Source organism: Oncorhynchus clarkii, chromosome 23 (assembly GCF_045791955.1).
Source record: "Oncorhynchus clarkii lewisi isolate Uvic-CL-2024 chromosome 23, UVic_Ocla_1.0, whole genome shotgun sequence".
Taxonomy (NCBI): domain Eukaryota; kingdom Metazoa; phylum Chordata; class Actinopteri; order Salmoniformes; family Salmonidae; genus Oncorhynchus; species Oncorhynchus clarkii.
Window position 1 is genome coordinate 62,180,548 of NC_092169.1, and position 18,609 is coordinate 62,199,156.

The window sequence follows — 18,609 nt, forward strand, 5'->3', positions numbered from 1 at the left end:
GCACTAAGTCAGAGAGCAGGGTAATAGTACCGTAGCACTAAGTCAGACAGCAGGGTAATAGTACCGTAGCATTAAGTCAGACAGCAGGGTAATAGTACCGTACCGTAGCACTAAGTCAGACAGCAGGGTAATAGTACCGTAGCACTAAGTCAGACAGCAGGGTAATAGTACCGTAGCACTAAGTCAGACAGCAGGGTAATAGGACCGTAGCACTAAGTCAGACAGTAGGGTAATAGTACCGTAGCACTAAGTCAGACAGCAGGGTAATAGTACCGTAGCACTAAGTCAGACAGCAGGGTAATGGTACCGTAGCACTAAGTCAGACAGCAGGGTAATGGTACCGTAGCACTAAGTCAGACAGCAGGTAATAGTACCGTAGCACTAAGTGAGACAGCAGGGTTATAGTACCGTAGCACTAAGTCAGACAGCAGGGTAATAGTACCGTAGCACTAAGTCAGACAGCAGGGTAATAGTACCGTAGCACTAAGTCAGACAGCAGGGTAATAGTACCGTAGCACTAAGTCAGACAGCAGGGTAATAGTACCGTAGCACTAAGTCAGACAGCAGGGTAATAGTACCGTAGCACTAAGTCAAACAGCATGGTAATAGTACCGTAGCACTAAGTCAGACAGTAGGGTAATAGTACCGTAGCACTAAGTCAGACAGCAGGGTAATAGTACCGTAGCACTAAGTCAGACAGCAGGGTAATAGTACCGTAGCACTAAGTCAGACAGCAGGGTAATAGTACCGTAGCGTAGCACTAAGTCAGACAGCAGGGCAATAGTACCGTAGCACTAAGTCAGACAGCAGGGTAATAGTACCGTAGCACTAAGTCAGACAGCAGGGTAATAGTACCGTAGCACTAAGTCAGACAGCAGGGTAATAGTACCGTAGCACTAAGTCAGACAGCAGGGTAATAGTACCGTAGCACTAAGTCAGACAGCAGGGTAATAGTACCGTAGCACTAAGTCAGACAGCAGGGTAATAGTACCGTAGCACTAAGTCAGACAGCAGGGTAATAGTACCGTAGCACTAAGTCAGACAGCAGGGTAATAGTACCGTAGCACTAAGTCAGACAGCAGGGTAATAGTACCGTAGCACTAAGTCAGACAGCAGGGTAATAGTACCGTAGCGTAGCACTAAGTCAGACAGCAGGGTAATAGTACCGTAGCGTAGCACTAAGTCAGACAGCAGGGTAATAGTACTGTAGCACTAAGTCAGACAGCAGGGTAATAGTACCGTAGCACTAAGTCAGACATCAGGGTAATAGTACCGTAGCACTAAGTCAGACAGCAAGGTAATAGTACCGTAGCGTAGCACTAAGTCAGAGAGCAGGGTAATAGTACCGTAGCACTAAGTCAGACAGCAGGGTAATAGTACCGTAGCACTAAGTCAGACAGCAGGGTAATAGTACCGTAGCACTAAGTCAGACAGCAGGGTAATAGTACCGTAGCGTAGCACTAAGTCAGACAGCAGGGTAATAGTACCGTAGCACTAAGTCAGACAGCAGGGTAATAGTACCGTAGCACTAAGTCAGACAGCAGGGTAATAGTACCGTAGCACTAAGTCAGACAGCAGGGTAATAGTACCGTAGCGTAGCACTAAGTCAGACAGCAGGGTAATAGTACCGTAGCACTAAGTCAGACAGCAGGGTAATAGTACCGTAGCACTAAGTCAGACAGCAGGGTAATAGTACCGTAGCACTAAGTCAGACAGCAGGGTAATAGTACCGTAGCACTAAGTCAGACAGCAGGGTAATAGTACCGTAGCACTAAGTCAGACAGCAGGGTAATAGTACCGTAGCAGCAGGGTAATAGTACCGTAGCACTAAGTCAGACAGCAGGGTAATAGTACCGTAGCACTAAGTCAGACATCAGGGTAATAGTACCGTAGCACTAAGTCAGACAGCAGGGTAATAGTACCGTACCGTAGCACTAAGTCAGACAGCAGGGTAATAGTACCGTAGCACTAAGTCAGACAGCAGGGTAATAGTACCGTAGCACTAAGTCAGACAGCAGGGTAATAGTACCGTAGCACTAAGTCAGACAGCAGGGTAATAGTACCGTAGCACTAAGTCAGACAGCAGGGTAATAGTACCGTAGCACTAAGTCAGACAGCAGGGTAATAGGTACCGTAGCACTAAGTCAGACAGCAGGGTAATAGTACCGTAGCACTAAGTCAGACAGCAGGGTAATAGTACCGTAGCACTAAGTCAGACAGCAGGGTAATAGTACCGTAGCACTAAGTCAGACAGCAGGGTAATAGTACCGTAGCACTAAGTCAGACAGCAGGGTAATAGTACCGTAGCACTAAGTCAGACAGCAGGGTAATAGTACCGTAGCACTAAGTCAGACAGCAGGGTAATAGTACCGTAGCACTAAGTCAGACAGCAGGGTAATAGTACCGTAGCACTAAGTCAGACAGCAGGGTAATAGTACCGTAGCACTAAGTCAGACAGCAGGGTAATAGTACCGTAGCACTAAGTCAGACAGCAGGGTAATAGTACCGTAGCACTAAGTCAGACAGCAGGGTAATAGTACCGTAGCACTAAGTCAGACAGCAGGGTAATAGTACCGTAGCGTAGCACTAAGTCAGACAGCAGGGTAATAGTACCGTAGCACTAAGTCAGACAGCAGGGTAATAGTACCGTAGCACTAAGTCAGACAGCAGGGTAATAGTACCGTAGCACTAAGTCAGACAGCAGGGTAATAGTACCGTAGCACTAAGTCAGACAGCAGGGTAATAGTACCGTAGCACTAAGTCAGACAGCAGGGTAATAGTACCGTAGCACTAAGTCAGACAGCAGGGTAATAGTACCGTAGCACTAAGTCAGCACTAAGTCAGACAGCAGGGTAATAGTACCGTAGCACTAAGTCAGACAGCAGGGTAATAGTACCGTAGCGTAGCACTAAGTCAGACAGCAGGGTAATAGTACCGTAGTAGCACTAAGTCAGACAGCAGGGTAATAGTACCGTAGCACTAAGTCAGACAGCAGGGTAATAGTACCGTAGCACTAAGTCAGACAGCAGGGTAATAGTACCGTAGCGTAGCACTAAGTCAGACAGCAGGGTAATAGTACCGTAGCACTAAGTCAGACAGCAGGGTAATAGTACCGTAGCACTAAGTCAGACAGCAGGGTAATAGTACCGTAGCACTAAGTCAGACAGCAGGGTAATAGTACCGTAGCGTAGCACTAAGTCAGACAGCAGGGTAATAGTACCGTAGCACTAAGTCAGACAGCAGGGTAATAGTACCGTAGCACTAAGTCAGACAGCAGGGTAATAGTACCGTAGCACTAAGTCAGACAGCAGGGTAATAGTACCGTAGCACTAAGTCAGACAGCAGGGTAATAGTACCGTAGCACTAAGTCAGACAGCAGGGTAATAGTACCGTAGCACTAAGTCAGACAGCAGGGTAATAGTACCGTAGCACTAAGTCAGACAGCAGGGTAATAGTAATAGTACCGTAGCCGTAGCACTAAGTCAGACAGCAGGGTAATAGTACCGTAGCACTAAGTCAGACAGCAGGGTAATAGTACCGTAGCACTAAGTCAGACAGCAGGGTAATAGTACCGTAGCACTAAGTCAGACAGCAGGGTAATAGTACCGTAGCACTAAGTCAGACAGCAGGGTAATAGTACCGTAGCGTAGCACTAAGTCAGACAGCAGGGTAATAGTACCGTAGCACTAAGTCAGACAGCAGGGTAATAGTACCGTAGCACTAAGTCAGACAGCAGGGTAATAGTACCGTAGCACTAAGTCAGACAGCAGGGTAATAGTACCACTAAGTAGACAGCAGGGTAATAGTACCGTAGACAGCAGGGTAATAGTACTGTAGCACTAAGTCAGACAGCAGGGTAATAGTACCGTAGCGTAGCACTAAGTCAGACAGCAGGGTAATAGTACCGTAGCACTAAGTCAGACAGCAGGGTAATAGGACCGTAGCACTAAGTCAGACAGCAGGGTAATAGTACCGTAGCACTAAGTCAGACAGCAGGGTAATAGTACCGTAGCACTAAGTCAGACAGCAGGGTAATAGTACCGTAGCACTAAGTCAGACAGCAGGGTTATAGTACCGTAGCGTAGCACTAAGTCAGACAGCAGGGTAATAGTACCGTAGCGTAGCACTAAGTCAGACAGCAGGGTAATAGTACCGTAGCACTAAGTCAGACAGCAGGGTAATAGTACCGTAGCACTAAGTCAGACAGCAGGGTAATAGTACCGTAGCACTAAGTCAGACAGCAGGGTAATAGTACCGTAGCACTAAGTCAGACAGCAGGGTAATAGTACCGTAGCACTAAGTCAGACAGCAGGGTTATAGTACCGTAGCCGTAGCACTAAGTCAGACAGCAGGGTAATAGTACCGTAGCACTAAGTCAGACAGCAGGGTAATAGTACCGTAGCGTAGCACTAAGTCAGACAGCAGGGTAATAGTACCGTAGCACTAAGTCAGACAGCAGGGTAATAGTACCGTAGCACTAAGTCAGACAGCAGGGTAATAGTACCGTAGCACTAAGTCAGACAGCAGGGTAATAGTACCGTAGCACTAAGTCAGACAGCAGGGTAATAGTACCGTAGCACTAAGTCAGACAGCAGGGTAATAGTACCGTAGCACTAAGTCAGACAGCAGGGTATAGTACCGTAGCACTAAGTCAGACAGCAGGGTAATAGTACCGTAGCACTAAGTCAGACAGCAGGGTAATAGTACCGTAGCGTAGCACTAAGTCAGACAGCAGGGTAATAGTACTGTAGCACTAAGTCAGACAGCAGGGTAATAGTACCGTAGCGTAGCACTAAGTCAGACAGCAGGGTAATAGTACCGTAGCACTAAGTCAGACAGCAGGGTAATAGTACCGTAGCACTAAGTCAGACAGCAGGGTAATAGGACCGTAGCACTAAGTCAGACAGCAGGGTAATAGTACCGTAGCACTAAGTCAGACAGCAGGGTAATAGTACCGTAGCACTAAGTCAGACAGCAGGGTTATAGTACCGTAGCGTAGCACTAAGTCAGACAGCAGGGTAATAGTACCGTAGCGTAGCACTAAGTCAGACAGCAGGGTAATAGTACCGTAGCACTAAGTCAGACAGCAGGGTAATAGGACCGTAGCACTAAGTCAGACAGCAGGGTTATAGTACCGTAGCACTAAGTCAGACAGCAGGTAATTGTACCGTAGCACTAAGTCAGACAGCAGGGTAATAGTACCGTAGCACTAAGTCAGACAGCAGGGTAATAGTACCGTAGCACTAAGTCAGACAGCAGGGTAATAGTACCGTAGCACTAAGTCAGACAGCAGGGTAATAGTACCGTAGCACTAAGTCAGACAGCAGGGTAATAGTACCGTAGCACTAAGTCAGACAGCAGGGTAATAGTACCGTAGCACTAAGTCAAACAGCATGGTAATAGTACCGTAGCACTAAGTCAGACAGTAGGGTAATAGTACCGTAGCACTAAGTCAGACAGCAGGGTAATAGTACCGTAGCACTAAGTCAGACAGCAGGGTAATAGTACCGTAGCACTAAGTCAGACAGCAGGGTAATAGTACCGTAGCACTAAGTCAGACAGCAGGGTAATAGTACCGTAGCACTAAGTCAGACAGTAGGGTAATAGTACCGTAGCACTAAGTCAGACAGCAGGGTAATAGTACCGTAGCACTAAGTCAGACAGCAGGGTAATAGTACCGTAGCGTAGCACTAAGTCAGACAGCAGGGCAATAGTACCGTAGCACTAAGTCAGACAGCAGGGTAATAGTACCGTAGCACTAAGTCAGACAGCAGGGTAATAGTACCGTAGCACTAAGTCAGACAGCAGGGTAATAGTACCGTAGCACTAAGTCAGACAGCAGGGTAATTGTACCGTAGCACTAAGTCAGACAGCAGGGTAATAGTACCGAGGCACTAAGTCAGACAGCAGGGTAATAGTACCGTAGCACTAAGTCAGACAGCAGGGTAATAGTACCGTAGCACTAAGTCAGACAGCAGGGTAAAAGTACCGTAGCACTAAGTCAGACAGCAGGGTAATAGTACCGTAGCACTAAGTCAGACAGCAGGGTAATAGGACCGTAGCACTAAGTCAGACAGCAGGGTAATAGGACCGTAGCACTAAGTCAGACAGCAGGGTAATAGTACCGTAGCGTAGCACTAAGTCAGACAGCAGGGTAATAGTACCGTAGCGTAGCACTAAGTCAGACAGCAGGGTAATAGTACCGTAGCACTAAGTCAGACAGCAGGGTAATAGTACCGTAGCACTAAGTCAGACAGCAGGGTAATAGTACCGTAGCGTAGCACTAAGTCAGACAGCAGGGTAATAGTACCGTAGCACTAAGTCAGACAGCAGGGTAATGGTACCGTAGCACTAAGTCAGACAGCAGGGTAATAGTACCGTAGCACTAAGTCAGACAGCAGGGTAATAGTACCGTAGCACTAAGTCAGACAGCAGGGTTATAGTACCGTAGCACTAAGTCAGACAGCAGGGTAATAGTACCGTAGCACTAAGTCAGACAGCAGGGTAATAGTACCGTAGCGTAGCACTAAGTCAGACAGCAGGGTAATAGTACCGTAGCGTAGCACTAAGTCAGACAGCAGGGTAATAGTACCGTAGCACTAAGTCAGACAGCAGGGTAATAGTACCGTAGCACTAAGTCAGACAGCAGGGTAATAGTACCGTAGCACTAAGTCAGACAGCAGGGTAATAGTACCGTAGCGTAGCACTAAGTCAGACAGCAGGGTAATAGTACCGTAGCACTAAGTCAGACAGCAGGGTTATAGTACCGTAGCACTAAGTCAGACAGCAGGGTAATAGTACCGTAGCACTAAGTCAGACAGCAGGGTAATAGTACCGTAGCGTAGCACTAAGTCAGACAGCAGGGTAATAGTACTGTAGCACTAAGTCAGACAGCAGGGTAATAGTACCGTAGCACTAAGTCAGACAGCAGCAGGGTAATAGTACCGTAGCACTAAGTCAGACAGCAGGGTAATAGTACCGTAGCACTAAGTCAGACAGCAGGGTAATAGTACCGTAGCACTAAGTCAGACAGCAGGGTAATAGGACCGTAGCACTAAGTCAGACAGCAGGGTAATAGTACCGTAGCACTAAGTCAGACAGCAGGGTAATAGTACCGTAGCACTAAGTCAGACAGCAGGGTAATAGGACCGTAGCACTAAGTCAGACAGCAGGGTAATAGTACTGTATACCTTCTTTTCCATTGTGGATCATTCTCGGTGGTGTTGAATTATCAACCATATTAAATGTGACATCCTGAAACACCTCTCTCTCTGTCCTCCTGTCTCTAGCCAACTCCATCCTTGGTGTGTCTGTTCTCTCTCTGTCCTCCTGTCTCTAGCCAACTCCATCCTTGGTGTATCTGTCCTCCTGTCTCTAACCAACTCCATCCTTGGTGTGTCTTTCCTCCTGTCTCTAACCAACTCCATCCTTGGTGTGTCTGTTCTCTCTCTATCCTCCTGTCTCTAGCCAACTCCATCCTTGGTGTGTCTGTCCTCCTGTCTCTAACCAACTCCATCCTTGGTGTGCCTGTTCTCTCTCTGTCCTCCTGTCTCTAGCCAACTCCATCCTTGGTGTGCCTGTTCTCTCTCTGTCCTCCTGTCTCTAACCAACTCCATCCTTGGTGTGTCTGTTCTCTCTGTCCTCCTGTCTCTAGCCAACTCCATCCTTGGTGTGTCTGTTCTCTCTCTGTCCTCCTGTCTCTAGCCAACTCCATCCTTGGTGTGTCTGTTCTCTCTCTGTCCTCCTGTCTCTAACCAACTCCATCCTTGGTGTGTCTGTTCTCTCTCTGTCCTCCTGTCTCTAGCCAACTCCATCCTTGGTGTGTCTGTTCTCTCTCTGTCCTCCTGTCTCTAACCAACTCCATCCTTGGTGTGCCTGTTCTCTCTCTGTCCTCCTTGGTGTGTCTGTTCTCTCTCTGTCCTCCTGTCTCTAGCCAACTCCATCCTTGGTGTGTCTGTTCTCTCTCTGTCCTCCTGTCTCTAGCCAACTCCATCCTTGGTGTGTCTGTTCTCTCTCTGTCCTCCTGTCTTTAACCAACTCCATCCTTGGTGTGTCTGTTCTCTCTCTGTCGTCCTGTCTCTAGCCAACTCCATCCTTGGTGTGTCTGTTCTCTCTCTGTCCTCCTGTCTCTAGCCAACTCCATCCTTGGTGTGTCTGTCCTCCTGTCTCTAGCCAACTCCATCCTTGGTGTGTCTGTCCTCCTGTCTCTAGCCAACTCCATCCTTGGTGTGTCTGTCCTCCTGTCTCTAGCCAACTCCATCCTTGGTGTGCCTGTTCTCTCTCTGTCCTCCTGTCTCTAGCCAACTCCATCCCTGGTGTGTCTGTTCTCTCTCTGTCCTCCTGTCTCTAGCCAACTCCATCCTTGGTGTGTTTGTCCTCCTGTCTCTAGCCAACTCCATCCTTGGTGTGTCCGTCCTCCTGTCTCTAGCCAACTCCATCCTTGCTGTGCCTGTTCTCTCTCTGTCCTCCTGTCTCTAATCAACTCCATCCTTGGTGTGTCTGTTCTCTCTCTGTCCTCCTGTCTCTAACCAACTCCATCCTTGGTGTGCCTGTTCTCTCTCTGTCCTCCTGTCTCTAGCCAACTCCATCCTTGGTGTGTCTGTTCTCTCTCTGTCCTCCTGTCTCTAACCAACTCCATCCTTGGTGTGTCTGTTCTCTCGTCATCCTCTACAGGGTCACTACACCCGCGCCCAAGCCAACAGCCCCAGACCAGTCATGAACTCCTCTGGCGGGGCGGTGAAGCAGGGGTCAGGCGTCACCACCCAGCAGGGTCAAGGTCAGGGCGGGTCCCAGAGCCAGCAGGCCCCAGCGCAGCACTCCCCTTGCCAGGAACAGACGCAGCACCGCGGACCTGGCTTCTCCAGGAGGAAGGGATCTGACAGCAGTGTCCCTGATGATGACTTCAAGGGAGACAACGTGGACTGTAACGAGAGAGCAGGGAGAGGAGGTGAGGATGATGGTGAAGATAGAACAAGAGGTGAGGAGATCGTGGACGCTGGAGGAATTTCACCTGTTTTACTTCATGTACTGTGTGGTCAAGCTGTTCCATTGACCTGAGATGAGTAGAGCTCTGAAAGCATTCAGCAGGACACTGCCTTGGGAAAGCTTTAGCAGGACACTGCCTTGGGAAATCTTTCGCAGGACACTGCCTTGGGAAAGCTTTAGCAGGACACTGCCTTGGGAAAGCTTTAGCAGGACACTGCCTTGGGAAAGCTTTAGCAGGACACTGCCTTGGGAAAGGTTTAGCAGGACACTGCCTTGGGAAAGGTTTAGCAGGACACTGCCTTGGGAAAGGTTTAGCAGGACACTGCCTTGGGAAAGGTTTAGCAGGACACTGCCTTGGGAAAGGTTTAGCAGGACACTGCCTTGGGAAAGGTTTAGCAGGACACTGCCTTGGGAAAGCTTTAGCAGGACACTGCCTTGGGAAAGCTTTAGCAGGACACTGCCTGGGAAAGCTTTAGCAGGACACTGCCTTGGGAAAGCTTTAGCAGGACACTGCCTTGGGAAAGCTTTAGCAGGACACTGCCTTGGGAAAGCTTTAGCAGGACACTGCCTGGGAAAGCTTTAGCAGGACACTGCCTGGGAAAGCTTTAGCAGGACACTGCCTTGGGAAAGCTTTAGCAGGACACTGCCTTGGGAAAGCTTTAGCAGGACACTGCCTTGGGAAAGGTTCAGCAGGACACTGCCTTGGGAAAGCTTTAGCAGGACACTGCCTTGGGAAAGCTTTAGCAGGACACTGCCTTGGGAAAGCTTTAGCAGGACACTGCCTTGGGAAAGGTTCAGCAGGACACTGCCTTGGGAAAGGTTTGGCTGTTTTTCTGCAAAGGGACCAGGATGACTGATCCGTGTAAAGGAAAGTATGAATGGGGTCATGTATCGTGAGATTTTGAGTGAAAATCTCCTTCCATCAGCAAGGGCATTGAAGATGAAACGTGGCTGGGTCTTTCAGCATGACAATGATCCCAAACACACCGCCCGGGCAACGAACGTGTGGCTTCGTAAGAAGCATTTCAAGGTCCTGGAGTGGCCTAGCCAGTCTCCAGATCTCAACCCCATAGAAAATCTTTGGAGGGAGTTGAAAGTCTGTGTTGCCCAGCAACAGCCCCAAAACATCACTACTCTAGAGGAGATCTTGGGGGAATGGGCCAAAATACCAGCAACGGTGTGTGAAAACCTTGTGAAGATTTACAGAAAACGTTTGACCTCTGTCATTGCCAACAAAGTTGAAGTGTACCTGTCATAGTTGATGAAAATTACAGGCCTCTCTCATCTTTTTAAGTGGGAGAACTTGCACAATTTGTGGCTGACTAAATACTTTTTTGCCCCACTGTACATAACTATTCAGACCCTTTACTCAGTACTTTGTTGAAGCACCTTTGGCAGCGATTACAGCATCAAGTCTTCTTGGGTATGACCCTAGAAGCTTGGTACACCTGTATTTGGGGAGTTTCTCCCATTCTTCTCTGCAGATCCTCTCAAGCTCTGTCAGGTTGGATGGGGAGGGTCGCTGCACAGCTATTTTCAGGTCTCTCCAGAGATGTTCAATCAGGTTCAAGTCCGGGTTCTGGCTGGGCCACTCAAGGACATTCAGAGACTCGTCCCGAAGCCGCTCCTGCGTTGTCTTGGCTGTGATTATCCTGTTGGAAGGTAACCCTTCGCCACAGTCTGAGGTCCTGAGCGCTCTGGAACAGGTTTTCATCAAGGATCTCTCTGTACTTTGCTCCGTTCATCTTTCCCTCGATCCTGAATAGTCTCCCAGTCCCTGCTGAAAAACATCCCCACAGCATGATGCTGCCACCACCATGCTTCACCGTAGGGTTGGTGCCAGGTTACCTCCAAACGTGAGGCTTGGAATTCAGGCCAAAGAGTTCAATCTTGGTTTCATCAGACCAGATAATCTTGTTTCTCATGGTCTGAGAGTCCTTGAGGTGCATTTTGGCAAACTCCAAGTGGGCTGTCATGTGCCTTTTAATGAGGAGTGGCTTCAGTTTGGCCACTCTACCATAAAAGCCTGATTGGTGAAGTGCTGCAGAGATGGTTGTCCTTCTGGAAGGTTCTCCCATCTCCACAGAGGAACTCTGGAGCTTTGTCAGAGGGACCATGGGGTTCTTGGTTACCTCCCTGACCAAGGCCTTTCTCCCCCGATTTTTCAGGTTGGCTGGGTGACCAGCTCTAGGAAGGCCACTGTGTTCTTGGGGACCTTCAATGCTGCAGAAATGTTTTGGTACCCTTGCCCAGATCTGTGCCTCGACACAATCCTGTCTCTGAGCTCTCCGGACAATTCCTTCGAACTCATTGCTAGGTTTTTGCTCTGGCATGCACTGTCAACTGTGGGACCTTATATACCTTACAAGCGTGTGCCTTTCCAAATCATGTCCAATCAATGGAACTGTGGTAAAAACATCAAGGATGATCAATGGAAACAGGATGCATCTGAGCTCAATTTCAAGTCTCATATCAAAAGGTCTGAATACTTATGTAAGTAAGATATTTCTGTTTTTAACTTTTAATGCATTTGCAAAAATGTTTTTAAAAACCTGTCATTATGAGGTATTGTGTCTAGACTGATGAGTTAAAACATGTATTTAATCCATTTTAGAATAAGTCTGTAATGTAACAAAATGTGGAAAAGTCCAGGGGTCTGAATACTTTCTGAGGGCTCTGTACATGAGGTACCAGTACTGAGTCAGTGTACAGGGGTCCCGGTACTGAGTCAGTGTACAGGGGTCCCGGTACTGAGTCAGTGTACAGGGGTCCCGGTACTGAGTCAGTGTACAGGGGTCCCGGTACTGAGTCAGTGTACAGGGGTCCCGGTACTGAGTCAGTGTACAGGGGTCCCGGTACTGAGTCAGTGTACAGGGGTCCCGGTACTGAGTCAGTGTACAGGGGTCCCGGTACTGAGTCAGTGTACAGGGGTCCCGGTACTGAGTCAGTGTACAGGGGTCCCGGTACTGAGTCAGTGTACAGGGGTCCCGGTACTGAGTCAGTGTACAGGGGTCCCGGTACTGAGTCAGTGTACAGGGGTCCCGGTACTGAGTCAGTGTACAGGGGTCCCGGTACTGAGTCAGTGTACAGGGGTCCCGGTACTGAGTCAGTGTACAGGGGTCCCGGTCTAGGAGCATTACTTCCTGCTCGAGGAGCATTATTCCCTGCTCTATGAGCATTATTCCCTACACTAGGAGCATTATTCCCTGCTCTAGGAGCATTATTCCCTACACTAGGAGCATTACTCCCTGATCTAGGAACATTACTCCCTTCACTAGGAGCATTACACCCTGATCTTGGAGCAATTATCCCTCGTCTTGGAGCCTTACACTTTGAGCATTACTCCCTACTCTAGGAGCATTACTCACTTCACTAGGAGCATTACTCGCTGCTCTAGGAGCATTACACGCTACTCTAGGAGCATTACACGCTACTCTAGGAGCATTACTCCCTGCTCTAGGAGCATTACTCGCTTCTCTAGGACCATTACTCCCTCGTCTTGGAGCATTACTCCCTGCTCTTGAAGCAATTCTCCCTCGTCTTGGAGCATTACTCCCTGCTATAGGAGCATTACTCGCTGCTCTGGGAGCATTATTCCCTGCTCTGGGAGCATTGCTCGCTGCTCTGGGAGCATTGCTCGCTGCTCTGGGAGCATTGCTCCCTGCTCTGGGAGCATTGCTCCCTGATCTAGGAGCATTGCTCCCTGATCTAGGAGCATTGCTCCCTGATCTAGGAGCATTGCTCCCTGATCTAGGAGCATTATTCCCACTCTAGTAGCATTACTCTTTGCTCTGGGAGCATTATTCCCTACTCTGGTAGCATTACTCTCTGCTCTGGGAGCATTATTCCCTACTCTGGTAGCATTACTCTCTTCTCTGGGAGCATTACTCTCTGCTCTGGGAGCATTATTCCCTACTCTAGTAGCATTACTCTCTGCTCTGGGAGCATTATTCCCTACTCTAGTAGCATTACTCTCTACTCTGGGAGCATTATTCCCTACTCTAGTAGCATTACTATCTGCTCTGGGAGCATTACTCTCTACTCTGGGAGCGTTACTCTCTACTCTGGGAGCATTATTCCCTACTCTAGTAGCATTACTCTCTACTCTGGGAGCATTATTCCCTACTCTAGTAGCATTACTCTCTGCTCTGGGAGCATTATTCCCTACTCTGGTAGCATTACTCTCTTCTCTGGGAGCATTACTCTCTGCTCTGGGAGCATTACTCTCTGCTCTGGGAGCATTATTCCCTACTCTAGTAGCATTACTCTCTTCTCTGGGAGCATTACTCTCTGCTCTGGGAGCATTACTCTCTACTCTGGGAGCATTATTCCCTACTCTGGTAGCATTACTCGCTGAAGTACAGATCAAGGTTGTTTTTTTTAAATATATGAAACTTTGAACATCCCACGGAGCACCATTTAAATCCATTATTAAAAAATGGAAAGAATATGGCACCACACCAAACTGCCAAGAGAGGGCATCACACCAAAACTCACGGACCAGGCAAGGATGTCATTAATCAGAGGCAACAAAGAGACCAAAGATAAACCTTAAGGTGCTGCAAAGCTCCACAGCGGAGATTGGAGTATCTGTCCATAGGACCACTTTAAGCCATACACTCCACAGAGCTGGGCTTTACAGAAGAGTGGCCAGAAAAAAGCCATTGCTTAAAGTGTTCGCCAAAAGGCATGTGAGAGACTCCCCAAACATATGGAAGAAGGTACTCTGGTCAGATGAGACTAAAATGGAGCCTTTTGGCCATCAAGGAAAATGCTATGTCTGGCGCAAACCCAACACATCTCATCATCCCGAGAACACCCACAGTGAAGCATGGTGGTGGCAGCATCATGCTGTGGGGATATTTTTCATCGGCAGGGACTGGGAAACTAGTCAGAATTGAAGGAATGATGGATGGCGCTAAATACAGGGAAATTCTTGAGGGAAACCTGTTTCAGTCTTCCAGAGATTTGAGACTGGGATGGAGGTTCACCTTCCAGCAGGACAATGACTCTAAGCATACTGTTAAAGCAACACTCGAGTGGTTTATGGGGAAACATCTAAATGTCTTGGAATGGCCAAGTCAAATTCCAGACCTCAATCCAATTGAGAATCTGTGGTATGACTTAAAGATTGCTGCACACCAGCGGAACCCATCCAACTTGAAGGAGCTGGAGCAGTTTTGCCTTGAAGACTGGGCAAAAATCACAGTGGCTAGATGTGCAAAGCTTATGGAGACATATCCCAAGAGACTTGTAGCTGTAATTGCTACAAAAGGTGGCTGTAATTGCTACAAAAGCGTGCATAACTATTCACCCCCCCCCCCCCCCAACAGTCAATACTTTGGGGGGGGGGGTGAATAGTTATGCACGCTCAAGTTTTCTGTTTTTTGTCTTATTTCTTGCTTGTTTCATAACAACAAATATTTGCTGCTTGTCATTTAGAATTATAATATATATCCTCTGATTCATCTCTCCAGACTTCTCTAATATATTCTCCTCCTCTGATTCATCTCTCCAGACTTCTCTGATTCATCTCTCCAGACTTCTCTGATTCATCTCTCCAGACTAATCTAATATATTCTCCTCTGATTCATCTCTCCAGACTAGTCTAATATATTCTCCTCTGATTCATCTCCAGACTTCTCTGATTCATCTCTCCAGACTAATCTAATATATTCTCCTCTGATTCATCTCTCCAGACTTCTTTAAAAGTACGAGCAGCAAGCAGGTGGCTGTGAACAAGCGGAGGAAAGCGGAGGAGGAAGAGGAGAAGAAATCAGGTTTGAAAAGACTGAGAAACGAGACTACAGTGAGGTCTGACTTCTCTGAGAGCAGTGACTCTGAGATGTCTACCAAGAGAACCAGGACGGCAGACTCCTCCTCTTCCTCAGAGCAGAACTCAGAGGAGGAGCTAAAAGGAGAGACCGGCCAGGAGGGGCACAAGACCCAGGGTTCTAAGACTGGGAAGGAGTCTGCTCTGACAGGCAGTCTCTCCCCCTGGGGTGAGGAGCTTCAGAAGGCGGAGTTTCAGCAGTCATCAGCCGACAGGGAGCAGAGGTCATCCCTGCGACAACCTCAACGACAGGGAGAACGGTCTCCACTGCAACAGCAGCAGGCCCCTCCCCTGTCCTCCTCCTCCCAGGGCTCTGCCCCCTCTGAGGGCCAAGGGGAGTGCATCATGGAGAACAACAGCACTATGAAATCCCAGACCCATCCCCAGTCCAAGGACCAGTACACCAGCGCTGAGGTGGTCTCCAGGACCCAGACTCCCTCTCAGTATATAATCGACATCACAGCAGAGGACGCTAACGCACACATGGCCTCCCGGGAGAACTCTGAGGCCGTCTCGGCCCTGCTGGCCTCCCAGAATCCATCTGAGCCCTCCTACCTCTCTGAGCCCAGCAGACATTTGGTGCTGAACCCCTCTGTGGCCCCTCCCTCTCCCCTTCGGAAGAGCCCCTCGGAGTGTGACCTTAGGAACCAGACTCCCTCAGTGTCAGAGTGTGACCTTAGGAACCAGATTCCCTTAGTGTCAGAGTGTGACCTTAGGAACCAGACTCCCTTAGTGTTAGAGTGTGACCTTAGGAACCAGACTCCCTTAGTGTTAGAGTGTGACCTTAGGAACCAGACTCCCTTAGTGTTAGAGTGTGACCTTAGGAACCAGGCTCCCTCAGTGTCAGAGTGTGACCTTAGGAACCAGACTCCCTCAGCGTCAGAGTGTGACCTTAGGAACCAGACTCCCTCAGTGTGTAGGAAGCCGGAGGTAAAGCATGACATAGCTGGCAGCCTGGGCAGTAAGATGGGGTTAGTCCATTCAGTGGTGATCAGACCTATAGCATCAGTCAGTGAGTCTGCTGCTGTAGTAGAGCGAGAGAAGCAGCTATATTCCTCCATGCTGCCCTGCATTAAGAACGCCTCATTGGCCGACGAGGCCAGGAAGTCGTACAAGCTAAGCCCCTCCCCTGATGTCCCCAAGCCCCTCCCCTCCCCAGAGGCCCTGAAGCCAAAGCCCCTCTGCTCCCCTGACATCGTCAAGTCTAAAACACAGAGTGTTCTGGAGACTTGTTCTAAACCCAAACCCCTCACCTCCCCAGAGGTGTCCAAGCATAAAGGCCGTTACCCGGACAACACCCCTCGCTCCAGCTTTAAGCCCGTCCTGGCCCGAGGGACTGAGTCGCCAGGATCTTGCACTAAGAGTCCGCTAATCATCGATAAGAACGAGCATTTCACCGTGTACCGGGACCCTGCGCTTGTCCGTCCCAACCAGGAGACCAACCACGTGTCCTATCTGCACCCCCAGCTCCACCCCCTCCATGCCTCCTGCCTCACCCCCTCTTCCACTCACCACCTCCTCTCCGGGGTGCTCTCTGGCCTGCCTCCAGGCCCCTTGCTGGGGGGTCATCCCCGACTAGACTCCTCAGGGCTGGGGCACCTGGGACTAGCTCATCACCACCCTGTCTCTCAGCCCCAGACACACAGCCACACCTCAGCCTCATACAACCAGCTGGGGCTGTATCCAATCATCTGGCAGTACCCCAATGAGACCCACTCCTATCCCCCAAGACTCAACCTGCCCGGGTCCAAGTGGGTGCACCCTGAAAACCCTGTCAGTTCTGAGACCAACATGAGGAGGGTGAGTACCAAACACCCAGATTCTATTCTAATGCAACTATTTTTCCTGTTCTACTACTTCTTCTATTATGACTTCTACCTAGCAACTGTAGCATAGCAACTATGATCATGTTGCCAGTTTAAACGGCTAACTGCTGTAGCATAGCAACTATGATCATGTTGCCAGTTTAAACAGCTAACTGCTGTAGCATAGCAACTATGATCATGTTGCCAGTTTAAACAGCTAACTGCTGTAGCATAGCAACTATGATCATGTTGCCAGTTTAAACGGCTAACTGCTGTAGCATAGCAACTATGATCATGTTGCCAGTTTAAACAGCTAACTGCTGTAGCATAGCAACTATGATCATGTTGCCAGTTTAAACAGCTAACTGCTGTAGCATAGCAACTGTGATCATGTTGCCAGTTTAAACAGCTAACTGCTGTAGCATAGCAACTGTGATCATGTTGCCAGTTTAAACAGCTAACTGCTGTAGCATAGCAACTATGATCATGTTGCCAGGTTAAACAGCTAACTGCTATATCATAGCAACTATAATTATGTTGCCAGTTTAAACAGCTAGCTGCTGTAGCATAGCAACTATGATCATGTTGCCAGTTTAAACAGCTAGCTGCTGTAGCATAGCAACTATGATCATGTTGCCTGTTTAAACAGCTAACTGCTGTAGCATAGCAACTATGATCATGTTGCCAGTTTAAACAGCTAACTGCTGTATCATAGCAACTATGATCATGTTGCCAGTTTAAACAGCTAACTGCTGTAGCATAGCAACTATGATCATGTTGCCAGTTTAAACAGCTAGCTGCTGTATCATAGCAACTATGATCATGTTGCCAGTTTAAACAGCTAGCTGCTTTAGCATATCTCTCATGTTCAGTTTGTGAAGACCACTGTCCTGTCCTCTTTGTAGAAGCCATATGTTGGGAAAGCTGAGTGTTCAGGTTATTTGTTATTCTGTTGTTAGTAGGTCGGGGATATCCTAGTTGTAGGTTCTGTTAGTAGGTCGGGGATATCCTAGTTGTAGGTTCTGTTAGTAGGTAGGGGATATCCTAGTTATAGGGGATATCCTAGTTGTAGGTTCTGTTAGTAGGTCGGGGATATCCTAGTTATAGGGGATATCCTAGTTGTAGGTTCTGTTAGTAGGTCGGGGATATCCTAGTTGTAGGTTCTGTTAGTAGGTAGGGGATATCCTAGTTATAAGGGATATCCTAGTTGTAGGTTCTGTTAGTAGGTCGGGTATATCCTAGTTGTAGGTTCTGTTAGTAGGTCGGGGATATCCTAGTTGTAGGTTCTGTTAGTAGGTCGGGGATATCCTAGTTGTAGGTTCTGTTAGTAGGTAGGGGATATCCTAGTTATAGGTTCTGTTAGTAGGTAGGGGATATCCTAGTTATAGGTTCTGTTAGTAGGTCGGGGATATCCTAGTTGTAGGTTCTGTTAGTAGGTCGGGGATATCCTAGTTGTAGGTTCTGTTAGTAGGTCGGGGATATCCTAGTTGTAGGTTCTGTTAGTAGGTCGGGGATATCCTAGTTATAGGGGATATCCTAGTTGTAGGTTCTGTTAGTAGGTAGGGGATATCCTAGTTATAGGGGATATCCTAGTTATAGGTTCTGTTAGTAGGTCGGGGATATCCTAGTTGTAGGTTCTGTTAGTAGGTAGGGGATATCCTAGTTATAGGGGATATCCTAGTTGTAGGTTCTGTTAGTAGGTCGGGGATATCCTAGTTGTAGGTTCTGTTAGTAGGTCGGGGATATCCTAGTTATAGGGGATATCCTAGTTGTAGGTTCTGTTAGTAGGTAGGGGATATCCTAGTTATAGGGGATATCCTAGTTGTAGGTTATGTTAGTAGTGTCGTGGAAATTTCCTGTATTTACCAAATCATGAGAGCAAACCACATACAAGTCAGAGTTATCATGAAGTCCATCTTTAATTATATGAGCTCCATCACAACTCTGTGACTCTCAGATCAATTCAGTGTCTATCAAAGAATTCTC

The 18,609-nt window shown here is 48.2% G+C and overlaps 1 protein-coding gene across 1 annotated transcript in view; it reads left to right on the forward strand.

Moving 5' to 3' along the window:
* Nucleotides 1-18,609, forward strand: part of LOC139381221 (probable JmjC domain-containing histone demethylation protein 2C) — a 235,668-nt gene that overhangs the window by 143,599 nt on the left and 73,460 nt on the right. The window contains exons 8-9 of the mRNA XM_071124680.1: nt 8,674-8,947; nt 14,685-16,618. Of these exons, the coding sequence (XP_070980781.1) occupies nt 8,674-8,947; nt 14,685-16,618 (2,208 nt within the window). The remainder of the gene's footprint in view (nt 1-8,673; nt 8,948-14,684; nt 16,619-18,609) is intronic.